At 42.4% G+C, this 15,574-nt stretch overlaps 1 protein-coding gene across 1 annotated transcript; it reads left to right on the top strand.

The window, feature by feature from the left end:
• The first annotated feature begins 3,314 nt into the window (after window positions 1-3,314).
• Window positions 3,315-15,352, top strand: LOC121523011 (interferon alpha/beta receptor 1b-like). The gene is made up of 8 exons (XM_041807736.1): window positions 3,315-3,476; window positions 5,002-5,122; window positions 5,316-5,503; window positions 5,957-6,126; window positions 12,216-12,369; window positions 13,246-13,403; window positions 13,525-13,694; window positions 14,107-15,352. Exons 1-8 carry the CDS (start codon window positions 3,422-3,424, stop codon window positions 14,324-14,326), a joined length of 1,236 nt encoding a protein of 411 aa, XP_041663670.1. The 5' UTR covers window positions 3,315-3,421; the 3' UTR covers window positions 14,327-15,352.
• Window positions 15,353-15,574: the final 222 nt, after the last annotated feature.

The following is a 15,574-nucleotide window of genomic DNA, read 5'->3' as shown; positions in this document are numbered from 1 at the left end:
CCTTAATCCGAGATCGACTGAGCTGTCCCAGTCAAAGAAATGACACCGGTATAAACTGGTTTTGAACTCACCACACAGCGACATGCTATCTTAAGTGTCTTTGTTTATTCATGTCTTATTCATTCATTCATTCATTCACAGTGGCGGGGTGTGAGGATTTCTTTTGAGGAAGCCAAGTGATCCAACACCTTGAAATCAATAGATCTTTTTTGGGCTATGTTTTTCATTTAAAGAAAGTGTTGCTGCTACTAATGTCGCAGATATGCTTTTATAGTTTCAGTTTTGTATACTTACGTCACAAGTATAGATGCAGCCCCTTGCTGCAACATTGCCCTCTCTCTTGCACACATGCGCTGTGCTCTCTCTCTCTCATCAATGGCCATTTTAATGTGCAAATAACTGCAGTAAAATCCCTGTTTCATCTTACTGATTAACATACAATGGTAAATCCAGGTAAGCAATGCAAAGAAGCAAATTGACCGTTAACATTTTTAAATGCACGCATAACCAAACAAGAGTTTTTGCTAAAAGAAAAGCAAAGAAGAGAGAAGGGTAGTTTTTTCACTCACCCTACTTGAAGAGGAAGGCCTTTCTCCTGTCCTTCATCGTGGCAAAGTGGTCAATAACCATGTCATAGAATTCCCCCCTGGCCTTTAAGCTATCCACAACAGCAGATTCAATGGATATTTTGCCCAGATGTACAAGTCTGTCCTGTCCACAGCTATTCCTCAGATACGTTTTGATTTTTTATTTTTACTTTTTAAGCAGGAAAATGAGCGCTCTGCTGATGTGCTTGTCGCTTGTATGGTGAGCATGAGCTGGAGCAGTTTGTGGACCTCCGACAGTGTTCTCTGTAGGTCATCCTCATTAAGAAGCTGTATTAGTTCTGCTGGTTTGTGAAACAGTCTGTTGTTGTACAGTGTGCAGTTCATTTCGTAACTTCTGTTCATCAAAAAATGGATAAGACTTGATGAGCTGAGCCATCTCGGCGCCGAGAAACGAAGTGGGCTTGCAGAAAGTTGCAAATGATGTGTGATCCAATAAACGAATAAAGCCCAGGTGCTCCATATCAGCAAATCTTTGAGTCATATGCAATACTATACTGTCAACAATCTAGAAATAAAGATGTCAGAAAGAATTAATACCTTCCTCTTCATCTTCTTGGTGCTTTTTAACGCCCGGCTCAAAATCATCCCAGCTGCGCCTACGCTGTTTATGTCGGGGCATAGGTTCTCCTACTGCGTGAATGGTTTCATCATAGATCCAGCTGAACTTCTCATCTGTTCTTGTGGCTTTGAGGGCGCTGAGAGTGTTCTTGATCCGATCCTGGCATTTTTTAATGTCAACTCTTTTACTTTGCAGGACTTGAAAGAGTGGTTCCGTAAGGCCAAAAATGGACTGAAAAACTTCAAGCAGGAAGTTGAAGTCAAGTCTGTCATGATCTTCTCAAAAGCCTCACAGAGTGACTGGCGTCCTTTGTGGATGGCATGTTTCGCACGGCTTTTAAAGTTCCATCTGACAGCAGAGGCCCCAGGCACCCGCACAGCTCGGTCAACTTCATTTAGTAATGCAGATCTTTTATATGACTGTGAGAAAAAGTTGTGAAAGGCATCAACACTGGCAAAAAACAGTTTAGCTGCTTGAATGTTATTTGTTCCTTGTACCAAAACCAGATATAACTTGTGGACATAGCAGTGGATGAAAAGCACATTTGTGCAGTGGGATTTCACTATAACCTTTACCCCACCATGCTGTCCACTCATACAACTTGCTCCATCATAAGTCTGACAAACGAGTTTTTGTGTAGGACTGTAGTTTCCGATGGCTCTCATCACAACTGCTGCAATAGCTTTTGCATCTCTTTCCGAGCTGATGTCAAAAAAGCCCAGGAAACATTCACATACAGTGCCTTTATCATGGACATATCTGACGATGACAGTGAGTTGGCACTTGTTAGAAATGTCAGAAGTGTCATCTACTTGTACAGCAATGAATGGAGATGAACTTATATCTTTATCAGTTTCATTCTGAATTACACGTGCGGTGCTCTCAATGATGTCATTCTGTATGGTGTTGGACATACCACCGAAGACTGTTGATGATCCCAAGTGCTCAGCGAGTGTTTAATCAAACGCTGCGATTGCATGTACAAGTTCCACAAAATTGCCCCTGTTTGAGCTGCCAGCGGTCTCATCACGTCCTCTAAAGGCTTGTTCTTGGTGAGCAAGATATACTGCTGCAACAATAAGCCTCATTAGAATCTTCCGGTTTTTCTTCACTTGTTCGTTGTGCTTTTTTGTGCTAATGCTCCTTGCTACCTCCAGAGCTTCGTCAATTCTTACACGTCCAAAAAGCTTAAGCTTCACAGCACAATCTATATGGCTTTTGGATTTACCGTGCCTCTCAATTGCCCGTGACAGATTGGCAAGGTCATTGAATCCAGTGGTGACCCAGGGATTATTTACAGATGATGAATCTCTGTCAAAAAGACGGCATGGCCAACAAAAAAGCCGCTGAAGCTTGCTGCTACCAGCTAGCCACTCGGTGAGCTGATAATTGTCCTCCTTAAAAGTCCCGTTCCCTCCTTTTTTTTCCTCTCAGTCCTTAGCTCAAGTTTTTGGAGTGGGTCTGCCGTTGTTTTTTATTTTTAGTTGGTGTTCCAGTGGTAGTTTTGTAAAACTATTTCTCAATAAAAAGTTCAGGTCAACCTCATCACCCTCCGTAACTGCACTGTTTACAGTGAGCACTGGGCTAATTTGGGATGTTACAGGTTTATCGCATTGACACCTAGCTATGATTTGATTGGTCAGAAGCCAAAGGGCAGCTCGCTTCCCTTCGAAAAGTCCTGACTAATCACAGCGCGACAGTGTCATGATCATAGCATCATATGATTGGTTAATTCTCATGTTGTTTTTTTACCATGGGAAGCAAATTTCAGCGAGCTTCCCTGAAGAAATGCAAAGAGTGAAACAGTTCAAGGCCACCGTACTTTTACTGCACAGCTTCCCTGTATCATTTAGAGGGGCGCTGTTTCACACGTTGTAAAATGAGCAACGGGAAAGATAACAGAGAGAAGAAACAATACTGAAAAATCAAGTACATGGCTGAAGGAAGAGTTTTATTAAAATTAAATTCACAAACTGATAAAACTGAAGAAGCTTGGCTTCCGGGAGGAAACGCCACTGTTCATTCATTCTTCTTTTGTCGAATCCTTTCGGCACTGGATACGTGAGCCCCTTCTGAATACTCCAGTCCGCTAGGTAGCGCTGTTCAACACCATACCGGGTTTGTGATCACCACGGCAAAGAGAAGCGGCAGTAGGCGTTCACTTCAGCTTCCGTCCGCAGACCCGGTTGAAGCCGAGCCTAACCAGGAGAGAGACATGAGCGCAAACCTGTAATGGTCTCTGGTCACCTTCATCATGTTCACCTGTCTGTCCGTCTCTGTGCTCATCCTCTACCTACAAACCCGTACAGGTGAGCTCTCTACCTGCTAAAACTAGCATAACAACGCTAGGACTGGTGTTCCGGGTTATACTTTGCCCGTGCTAGCTGGTGACTTTGAGCTGAACGTCACAGCAGATGATGGAAACAGAAAGTGTTTTTAGTATCACCTATGTTTACTTAATTTAATTAAATGTAGTCCTGACATTTTTGATCAACAAAACGGCGTGGACTAATTTAGACTAACATCTTTGTAAAAACCTCGAGGAAAATAAACCGAGAGTCACCAGGCAACACGGCCACATTTGGAACCCCTACACCACCTGGTAGCTATCGACATCAGAATCCTCTGCAGCAGCTCAAACCTTTTCTTAAGCTAAAACAAAAATCAGAGACTTTGGCAGGGAAAAACGGATAAAACACGGCAAAACAAACAAACAAACAAACAAAAAAAACCGCTCAGAGACTGCTTAGTTATGTTGGTTTTTGTTTCCTTCTTAAATTGGTGCCTTAGATTGTCGCAGAGATAACTCACAGATGGTCTGTAGAGTTTAACCGTGGTAGTTGGGAGACATGATCACGGTATTAAATGTTATTGTTATATTATTATAGGAATGGTGTCAACTGATACTTTGACACCGAACCGGAGCATCCTCTGACCCCAAATCAGAGTGTCCTCTGACTCCGAACTTTAATATCCTCTGACGCTGAATCAGAGCGTACTCTAACCCTGAACTAGAGCGTCCTCTAACTCTGAATCAGAGCCTGGAAAAATAGAGCCCCTCTCACAGGTGGCTCCTCTTTTATAACCAGAGTCTAAAAAACTGAATCCAGGGTTCAGTGTAGTGAAGACCAGTGAGATTTCAAGTGTAACAGACTCCCTTTTTTTGCTCTTCCAGGAAAATCCTGATAATGACAAAGATATGTTTTATTTTTAAGTTTGTTTTGCTTCCTTTCTTCAGGGTCTTGTGATACAGTGGGAACTTCTCTCTTCTGCTTTTTAAACCTCCTCTGACTACAGATTGGGGCACTTATGCATTGTGGAATGTTTTTGACCAGCAGAGTAATGGATGGTGCAGCTGTACCTGTCTGATACATTTAGTTCTGGGTGTAAATTCAAGATAAATCTATTTAAAGGTGTGAGCGGAGAACCGCACAGAGGAAGTGAGAATCACAGGTCTTCGTAGTTAGACATGTTGTCAGACTGATATGGACAACTCATGTCTTGTCAGACATCCAGGGCTTCCATCTATGCAGGTAGAGGTGTTATTGATCGCTGTATTAGTTATGATCAATAGCTCCCTATCTGACCCAGTACTATCACATTAAGATGAGTTAACGTTTACTAATGAGGAAAAAGGCTTGTTTAAACCTTATGAGTCCGTAATAATCTTATATGCTCTCAGTACAACACTGATACTGTTCATTAATTTATTTATCATTGGTTTCATCATTCCAAATCTTTTTTATGTGATAAATAGGTCAGAGCTAAGGGGTTAACAATATCAGCTAATTGAGCAGAGAGGTAAGGATTGAACACTATGTTTGTGTATGTCAGTGTTTTCAGAGCTGGCTCCTCCTCATAACGTCTCCATGGTGACCATGAACACAAACTACACTCTGACCTGGGACTATGACCGGAATGCTATAGGCGTTACCTTCAGCACAGAATGCATACTGTGAGTTTGATTTTTAACCATACTAATTTTAAACCAAGCCTAAATCAACCATGTAACCCCTCAAAATTTACCCTTTAATCATGCCTCTATCACCCTTTTAACCTAGCCTAAATCAAGTCTTTAACCACCCCTACGGTCTAGGCCGTAGCCTTGTAATGGGGATTTTTCATTTTGTCCATTGTCACGGAAACAGGAGGTCCAAGCTGGGCTCAAAGAGGGGTGTCAAGTGGCAGCCAGCCTGTGAGGAGTCACTGCGCAGGTCATGTGATCTTACACCTCTGGACCTGCACTACCTGGGCATCTACATCCTGAGAGTCCGAGCCAACACCAATGGGAGCCAATCAGAGTGGGTGATGAGGGAGTTCTGCCCGGATACAGAGGGTGAGGGAGAGAGAGAGTGTGTGTTTTCAGGCTGGAACTTTCTGTTCACAGGAAACACCTTCAGATGGAGTCATGTGACCTCTGGTAAACCAGAAGAAACACAACCTGAAATCTGTCTGGTCACAATTGGCAGCTGTATTTCTGTGTTCTTCAAAATCCAGGGTTGCTGTATTCTTCAGTGTCTGTATTCGTGCACCTGTCAGGAAATAATCAGTGATAATCATGTATGTATTTTAATACAGGTAGTGTATCTGTGTATTTCTTTGTGTATGTTCTTATATTCCTGCTGCTGAGTGGCGCCATCTGTAAAGAACCAATAGAGATATTGATCTGCTCTCACTGTCGTTGGTTTGAACATTATAACTCCTAACTGATAGGTGATTGCTGCTAAATTAGTGACCTTTATTAACCTTATTAAATCAGTTGTCTCTCCTGTGTCCTGTCTCTGTACAGGGTCTCTTGGCCCTCCGTCCTCTGTGGATCTGTCTCCAGCAGGAAGTGACCTGGACGTCTTCATCTCCGACCCTCTGACCAGCAGGAACACCTCCATGAGGGAACACCTGAAAGACCTGGGAAACCTGTACTACTACATCCTATATTGGGAGAAATCTGAGGATGCAACGGTGAGAAGCACCCCCAATGACGGACCGTCTCCCCTCTCTTGCAGCGTCCTGTTATCCACACCTATTGCATCATTAGTGAATGTCCACCTACTCTCCCCTCCGAAAGTATTGGAACAGTGGGCCCAATTTCTTTGTTTTTGCTGTAGACTGAAAACATTTGGGTTTGACATCAAAAGATGAATATGAGACAAGAGATCAACATTTCAGCTTTTATTTCCAGGTATTTACATCTTGATCTGATATACAATTTAGGAAATAGCATAATTTGAAATGGAACATCAGATGTTTACATGAGCAAAAGTATTGGAACAAAAAGACTCAAAACAGATTAAAGTGAATAAGACTTAATATTTAGTTGGAAATCCTTTGCTTGCAATACCTGCATCAAGCCTGTGACCCACTGACATCACCACACTTTAGCATTCTTCTTTTGTGATGCTTTTCCAGGCTTTCACCGCAGCCTCTTTCAGTTGTTTTTTGTTTTGGGGGATTACTCCATTCAGTCTCCTTTGTAGCGATCAAAATGCATGCTCTAGGGTTCAAGTGTGGAGATTGACTTGTCCAGTCCAAAACCTTCCACTTCTTGCCTCTGAAGGATCTCCCAATCAGTTTGGTTGCATCTTTTCTGAAGTTGGCAGACAAAATGTTTCTGCAGACTTCAGAGATCATTTTGCTCCTGCCATCATGTGATACATCATCAATGAAGATTAATGAGCCTGTCCCAGAAGAAGCCATGCAAGCCCAAGCCATGACATTTCCTCCACTGTGTTTCGCAGATAAGCTTGTTTGTTTGGTATCATGAGCAGATCCTTTCTTTCTCCAAGCTTTCGACTGTTCATCACTTAGGTAAAGTTTCATCTTTGTCTCATCAGTCCAAAAAGCTTTGTCTCAGAATTTTTGAGGGTGGTCTCTGACTTTTTGGCAAATTCCAGCCTGGCCCTCCTGTTCCTCTTGATTGTGAGTGGTTTGTATCTTCTGGTGTAAGATAAGATAAGATAGACTTTAATGTAGCCTCTGTTCTTTTGTTCATGAAGTCTTCTGTGAACAGTAGATGGTGATACCTTCATTCCTGACCTCTGGAGGTTGTTGCTGATGTCACTAACAGTTGTTTTAGGGTCTTTGTTTACAGCTTTCACAGTGTTTCTGTCATCAACTGCTGCTGTTTTCCTTGGTCTACCCGTGCAACGTCTGTTAATGAGTATACCAGTGGTTTCTTTCTTCTTAAGGACATTCCTTATGATTGTGCTGGATATGTTTGTGCAGGGACTCTGATTTTCGATCTTCTCTCAGCTTCAGAGTTGCTTGTTTTTCACCATGTTTTGTGTATGTCAGTGTTTTCAGAGCTGGCTCCTCCTCAGAACGTCTCCATGGTGACCATGAACACAAACTACACTCTGACCTGGGACTATGACTGGAACGCTGTAGGCGTTACCTTCAGCACAGAATACATACTGTGAGTTTGATTTTTAACCATGCTCATTTTAAACCAAGCCTAAATCGACCATTTAACCACTCAAAATTACCCCTTTAATCATGCCCCTATCACCCTTTTAACCTAGCCTAAATCAAGTCTTTAACCACCCCTACGGTCTAGGCCATAGTCTTTGTCATGGGGATTTTTCATTTTGTCCATTGTCACGGAAACAGGAGGTTCAAGCTGGGCTCAAAGCTTTCTCCAAGCTTTCGACTGTTCAAAGGTTCATCTTTGTCTCATCAGTCCAAAAAGCTTTGTCTCAGAATTTTTGAGGGTGGTCTCTGACTTTTTGGCAAATTCCAGCCTGGCCCTCCTGTTCCTCTTGATTGTGAGTGGTTTGCATCTTCTGGTGTAAGATAAGATAAGATAGACTTAATTGTAGCCTCTGTTCTCTTGTTCATGAAGTCTTCTGTGGACAGCTCTGTGGTTTTCATGTTGCTTACACCTCTAACTATAAATGCAGTCTGTAAAGGCAAAACCCAAATCTGACACTGATTGTAGACATTCAGCACTATTTATTGTGTGAATAATCAATGCAATAGGACACACCTGGGCAACAAAACACACCTGTCAGTTACATGTTCCAATACTTTTGCTCACATGAAAAATGGGTGGGTTAAAACAAAGAGTGCTATCTTCACAGTAGTGTATCAGATCAAGATGTGAACACATGGAAATAAAAGGTAAAATGTTCTCTTGTCTTATATTCATCTTTCGATGTCAAACCCAAATGTTTTTGGTCTACAGTGAAAATAAAGGAATTGGGCCCACTGTTCAAATACTTTTGGAGGGGACTGTATAAAGGGTTAATTGATATGAGCGTTAGCAAAGGTTACACACATTTAAAGATCTAAACAGATTATATTTATTCATCTTCTGTCTGTGTTGTGGTCCTAATCTAGGTCATGTGACCCCCTCTTCAGCTGTTGGTTGGCTCTCTGTTATTTTAGCTGTCTCTGCTCCTACCTTCGCTATTATAAGACATTTTTACAGACACATGTGGATGCTGCTGTATAAAAAACACAGCAGACAGGAAAATGTGGCTCCATGTGAACACGTGTTTGTTTTTCATGTGCTGCTGTCATGAATACAGGAAACACCTCTGTTTGGCATCAAAATTAACCCGCACAGGTGCTCTGAGCGATTTCAGAACAGGAAACAGGAAGCAGAAACTGTGTGTGTGTAAAACCAGAATATAATGTTGGTGTGGAAAAATGTAACCAACCTGAAAGTAGAAATGCTTCCTATGGTCCCAGCATGGTTGTTAAAGCAATGTGTTAATTACAGTGCCCCCCTCTGGACACAGCAGCTATCAGAGTGAATCTGAAGTGAAATAGATCTCTTGAAGGCACACAGAGCTTCATTTGACTCTTGGTGTTAAAAATAAATTTTCCTCTCTAGGGCTGCAAGCAGCACTGAGGGGCCTTCAAGCCACAGCAAATACAGGAGTGTTGGAATAACTGGGTGTAAGCAACCGGTGCCTAGTGCTGCAGCAGAGCACAGAAAAAAATGTCTGACTCCTAGGAGTATTATTTATCATGTGAAATAAGGAAAACAAAGGACATATGATGCCTCTGCTTTCTTGCAGTAGGTGGCACATTAGCAACAACATGTAATACACATTTAAATATGTAGAGTGGCAGACCCTAATCATGTGAGATTTGATGCAAATCAGAAGTTTCATACAAGAGTAACTGACAAAAATAAAAAAAACTCAAAATGCACTGTTCCAAATCATTATGCGCAACAAAGTTTCAAAACATTTTTTAGGTTGTAAAGAACTGAAAAGGGTCATTTGTTGAATTTGCAGTATTAGGAGGTCATATTTACTGAAATCAAAAGTTATTTCAATCAAAAACATCTTAACAGGCCAAGTTAAATGTTAACATAGGAGCTCTTCTTTGATATCATCTTCACAATTCTTGCATCCATTGAACTTGTGAGTTTTTGGAGAGTTTCTACTTGAATTTCTTTGCGAGATGTCAGAATATCCTCCCAGAGCTGCTGTTTTGATGTGAACTGCCTCCCACCCTCATAGATCTTTAGCTTGAGGATGCTCCAGAGGTTCTCAATAGGGTTGAGGTCAGGGGTGGATGGGGGCCAGACCATGGGTTTCTCTCCTTTTATGCTCATAGCAGCCAATGGCACAGAGGTATTCTTTGCAGCATGTGATGGTGCATTGTCATGCGTTAAGATGCTTTTGCCATGGAAGGCACAGTTCTTCTGTCTGTATTGAAGAAAGTGGTCAGTCAAACACTCTATATACTTGGCCGAGGTCATTTTCACCCATTCAGGGACCCTAAAGGGGCCTACCAGCTCTCTCCCCATGATTCCGGCCCAAAACATGACTCCGACCCCTCATTGCTGGTGTGGCAGCCTTGTTGGGACATGGTGGCCATCCACCAACCATCCACTACTCCTCCATCTGGACCATCCTGGGTTGCACGGCACTCATCAGTAAACAAGACTGTTTGAAAATGAGTCTTCATGTGTTTCTGGGCCGACTGCAGCCATTTCTGCTTATGAGCTTTGGATAGGGTGGCCGAAGAGTAGGTTTATGCACGACTGCAAGCTTCTGGAGGATCCTACACCTTGAGGTTCGTGGGACCCCCAAGGCACCAGGAGCATCAGATACCTGTCTACTGCTTTGTAATGGCATTTTAGCATCTGCTCTCTTTATCCCATGGATTTGTCTGGCAGAAACCTTCCTCATTATGCCTTCATCTGCACGAACCCATCTGTGCTCTCTATTTGATGCTTTTCGGCAGCAGAGAGATCCTTTTTCTTTCCCATATTGCTTGAAAGCTGTGGCCTGCTTAACAATGTGGAACATCCTTCTTAAATTATTTTCCTTTAACTGGGCCCACCTGGCAAACTTATTATCACAGGTGTCTGAGATTGATTTCAGTGATCCAAAGAGCCCTGAGACACAATACCATCCATGAGTTTGAATAAAAACAAAAGAAATTGAATGTTTATGACACTCAAATCCAATCTGCATAATAATTTGGAACATGGTATAAAGAAATGGCCCAATTGTGACACATGCTGTTGCCAGTAGGCTTGCAGCATCAAAAAGATGAAACTAACCTTTAGATATGTAGATGGGCAGACCTTGATCCTACATATGAGAGTTTTGCATACTTCCTGTCAAATTGGCGAGATATTGAAATGCTCACCATCGCCATTGAGACATCCTTCAATGAAAAATATCTGTGTTTAGGCCAAGTATTGAGGCCTTTCTTTCAAAATCAGAACTCGATAGGTTAAGCCCAATAAGAGGATTGAAGATGTGACCCATTTGTGACACTTCCTGTTGCCAGTAGGGGGTGCTATGATGAGATGTTTGAATGTGTGAGTGTTCAGTGTGATACTGTTGTCTTACAAGAAAGAGCAGAAGATCACAGAATATTGTTTACTAAAGTTATAATAGGTTAAAGTCATTTGGCACAGTCAAAAATACCTGATTTTGAAATAGAGATGAAGCTGGTGGACTTCCTGTTGGGATTGGGCATGGGCCCAAGAGGCTTTTAGTATGTGTCTGATGATGACCTATATACAGATCAAAAATCATAGGCCTAGGCTGGATGGTGTGTGGGGGCTGAATATTCAAAGGGAAATTTCAAAAAATCAGAGGGTGAAATGTTCAATTGCCAAAAGGGGGCACTGTAATGATAATGTAATGATATTGGTGTATGAATGCATTTAGGATCAATGTGTGATCATCCCTGTAATGTTTGGTGATAATTGAAATTAGCATTAAAAAGTTATAGGGCATTACTGGTGTATTGCCACTATGACAAAATGTACAAAAGTAGTAGTGGGGGTAGTTTAAGTTTGGACTCCGCTCACAGCCCACCCTTTGGTGAACACTCACAGCTAGCACAACTGTAGATCTCCAGGTTGTCTAGTATGAGCAAAATATTTCTGGAGTTGATCGCTAAATTCCTTTGGACTAGTTCATTAAAATACATACATTGCTCAAAAACGCTCAAATGTGACCTTTAGCCGTTTATAGTGCAATTCCTTGACTTTAAGAGGATGGCCCCTGTGGGCTTTTTCTTTTGTCTTATCATGATACATACATCTTCGCTGTAGACCAAAAACATTTGGGTTCGGATTTGAACCCGGGCCGCCCATGTACATGGGTAGCGCCTTAAACCACTCAACCATCTGCACCCCTGTTTCTCACCTTCTTGATGGACTTTCACAATTCCAACAAAATACCAAAATTACCACTGGGGATCAGTTTGGTGAGTTTTTGACCATGTTAAAGCCCCCAAATTAGTGATTCTTCTGACAGATAAATGACACACAGAGACACAGTAGGGTTGTTACTGACCCTAGGTCGGTGCTTGGGCCGTTATTATTCACATGTAGTTCAGATGAATTAATTTGTGGCTTTTCAGTCCTGGATGTCTGCATTTGAAGGAGAGTTCAGGTTTCACGTTTGGCAGGGAAACACCTTGTTTCTAACGAAGAGCACAGACAGTAAAAACGTTTATATGATGGTATCAGCTGGAAACCAGCCATAAAATGACATATCACTGAAATCCAGAATCATGAGACCCTGTCCTAAAAAAACACATTAAAGGGTTTTTGTTCTGTCTGTCAGGCGGTGAGGCATCACTCAGTAAGCAGCAGTGTGAACATGGTCACCCTACCCGGTCTGAAGGCCTGGACCTGGTACTGTGTGAGCATCCAGACACGCTATGACTTCTACAACAAGAGCAGCAGCTTCACTGCCCCACTCTGCATGCAGACCCAAGGTGAGTCACAGTCAAAACCAGATCCAGTTCTCATCCAGTCCTAACTATAAGATTTATCAAAGAAGAGCATTTTAAGGCTATAGCAGACTAACTAAAGACTGGTCCAGGTCTGAGCCAGTCCTAACTTTAAGATTTATCAAAGAGGAACATTTTAAGACTATAGCAGACCAACGAAGGACTGGTCCAGGCCTGATCCAGTCCTGGCAGTCCTGGCAGTCCTGACCTATGGTTCAGGTCTGATCCAGCCCTAACTAAAGCCTCATCAAAGAGGAAAGTCTTAAGACCGTAGCAGACTAACTAAGGACTGGACCCGGTCTGATCCAGTACTAACTATAAGCTATATCATAGAGGAAAGATTAAAGACTATTGCTGACTAAGGACTGGTCCAGGTCTGATCTAGTCCTACTTAGAAGCTTTATCAAAGAGGAACTTTTAAAGACTCTAGCAGACTTGCTGACGACTGGTTCAGGTCTGGTCCCGCCTAACTATGAGCATTATCAAAGAGGACCGTTTTACTACTTTTGTGGACTTACTTAGGCCTTTTAGACTGGCAGGGCTTCTCGCTGGTTCCGGTTCCTGAACCTAATTCTGAGCTGGCTGGTACGTTCAAACTGAAAGAAAAAAAAAAATGGTTCTGAACCTGAAAAGTTGGTTCTCAGCTGGAGCCAATGATAGTTGGTTCTCTCTTGGGAACCATGACATCATCAATGGGTGTATCCCTTTTTAGGTTGTGAAGGGCAAAAAATGTAGAAAAAGGGATCTGCTGGGGAGACAAAATGTTTGGTTGTGATGTTGTAACTGAACGTGGTGATACATGTTCATCATATCCTCCCACTTTGGTCCTGCCTAAACATCTTTCTTCTCTGTGTGTCTCAGGCACTCTTCCCTGGTGGCAGATCTTCCTCTTCTTTCTGGCATCTCTGCTCTTCTTTTTTGTCCTTGTCTTGTTGTCTCTCGTCATCTTCTTCCGGTGTTACCGAACAATAAAGAACACACTGTACCCGTCCATCACACTGCCGCCACACCTCAAACAGGTGAGTGTACAGATATCTGTTTATTGATCACTGTTTATTGATGTCTGATCAGGTAGTTGATCACTCAGAGGTTTGACCTCAGACTCTCTCATGTTGACCATGTCTGACCCCGCCCCTTCAGTACCTTCAGGATTCCCCGGGCTCTGATGTGCCCCGTCTCCTCACCCCAGACTCAGAGAGTGAACATCTGTGTAAGGTCACCATCTGCCCTGAACCCCCAGTCCTGGAGATCCACTGGCCTCCAGCAGAGGCCCTTGAGGAGCCCACCCCTGGCCATGAGCCCGACATCAGGTCAGCTTAACATCTGTCTAAATGGGCGGGGCTACCTTCTGTGATGGTGTCATCTTCAGTCATGTTGAATCATCAGATCTTTGTTAGTCTGCCATCTTAGTTGTCAGCCGCTTCTCAGCTGTTTCTGTCTAAATTGTTGCAATTACAATTGTTCTTGGTATACACATGTTTATTTCCTTTATGTGCACTGGAACAACCCAAAAAACAGAGGAAAAAGCCAAAATTGACACAATTTTGCACAAATCTCAAAAAAATGGGCCAGACCTCGTCTTCTTCATTGTCTTGTAAACACTGACCTCTCATCGTTGACTTATAAACACTTAACTCTTGTTGTTGTTGCTGTTCTTGTTGTTTTTGTTGTTTTTTAAACACTGAGCTCTTGTCATTTTTAAATGTTTTTCTCTTTTTTCAGACACATTCGTCAGGACAGCGGCGGTAGCGAAGACTCAGGTGTTTACTCTTCGGGGGGCAGTTCTTCTCTCAGGCCCCACCCCTCCCTGTCAGGTGAGGGGGGCGGCAATTTCTGTCAAGACACTTTTGACCCTCAACAGGTGAGGATGAGGGACATGACCCCGAGGGTCAAAGTTCAGCTGGTGACCAGTGACAGTGGCGTAATGGATGTGAGGTTGTAGAGATGGAGTAGCATGTTGACTGTGGATCGGAGAGGCATGCTCCTGATGTCACCTCTCAGCCTGTCAGCAATCAACAGCTGATCCGTGGAACGGTATAACAGTTCATTTTGTTTCCTTCCTATTGAAATTCCGCCTGTTTGAATTTGTAATGATGCTCGTTTTAGACTGATGCAGACACGCGTCCACCTGACTCAGACTGTTAGACACGCCTCCACCTGAGTCAGACTTTTAGACACGCCTCCACCTTACTCAGACTCTCAGACATGCATCCACCTTACTCAGAGCATCAAATGCGAGTTCATGCTCCCACATATGATTCTTATAGAATCTTGGATGCCTCTTCATGTACTCTTTGTTTTTTTTTCACCCTTTTTATATGAACATATGTTTGTATCCTTTTTTAGTGCTGTGATGTCATTACACTAAGTTATTAACTTTTATTGTAAAAAAAATATCAACAACCTGTCCGTCACCACTAAAACTAAAACCCAGAAGGCCAACTCATTGATGTTTGAGTATCAGTGATGGAAATTTGAAGAATTTGCTGAAGCCGAAAAGGAGTACGCATTTCCTCTCTTCTCACATTTCACCCACCTGTCCTGATGTTGCCAATGTTTGTCTGCAATTTAGACCATAGTGGTGGTTTACTCCTGTGAGGTAAGAACAAAAAAAAAAAACATCCAGACTGAGCAGACCACGGTGAGGAGCGGATTGTAGCAGATCGACATATCAGTGTCCTCTGCTTCTCTCATAGCGAGAGGAAAAAAAACATTCACCTGTGATGTGACATTGAGACTGAGTGAACTTTAATAACCTTTATTAACCCTGTCACAGAACAAACAGCCTCAAACAATTATTGATTATTGATTATTATTATTAATAATGTATGACCCACTGAGGGTTGGTTGGATGTCTGTGTTGCCTCATCATGTTGTACAGTCTGAAAATGTAAATATTGATGTTCTGCTGCAGCAGCTCTGGTTTAAATGAAAACATTAAAAAGTCAAAATAAAAATATCAAACCTGTTCATTGTTTACTATGTTTACTCTGTCTCTGTTCTGTTCTCTTTTCTCTTGCAATAACTGGTGATGTCTTTTGCATCAGTGTGGAGGAATTTTGGCCCACTGTTCTTCACAGAATTGTTTTAATCCAGCTATATTGGATGGTTTTCAAGCATGAACTGCACGTTTAAGGTCACACCACAGCATCTCTTGGATTGAAGTCTGGACTTTGTTGTGCTCAAAAAA

The sequence above is a fragment of the Cheilinus undulatus genome, linkage group 15, assembly GCF_018320785.1.
Source record: "Cheilinus undulatus linkage group 15, ASM1832078v1, whole genome shotgun sequence".
NCBI lineage: Eukaryota > Metazoa > Chordata > Actinopteri > Labriformes > Labridae > Cheilinus > Cheilinus undulatus.
This window is presented reverse-complemented; position numbering and strand designations above follow the sequence as displayed.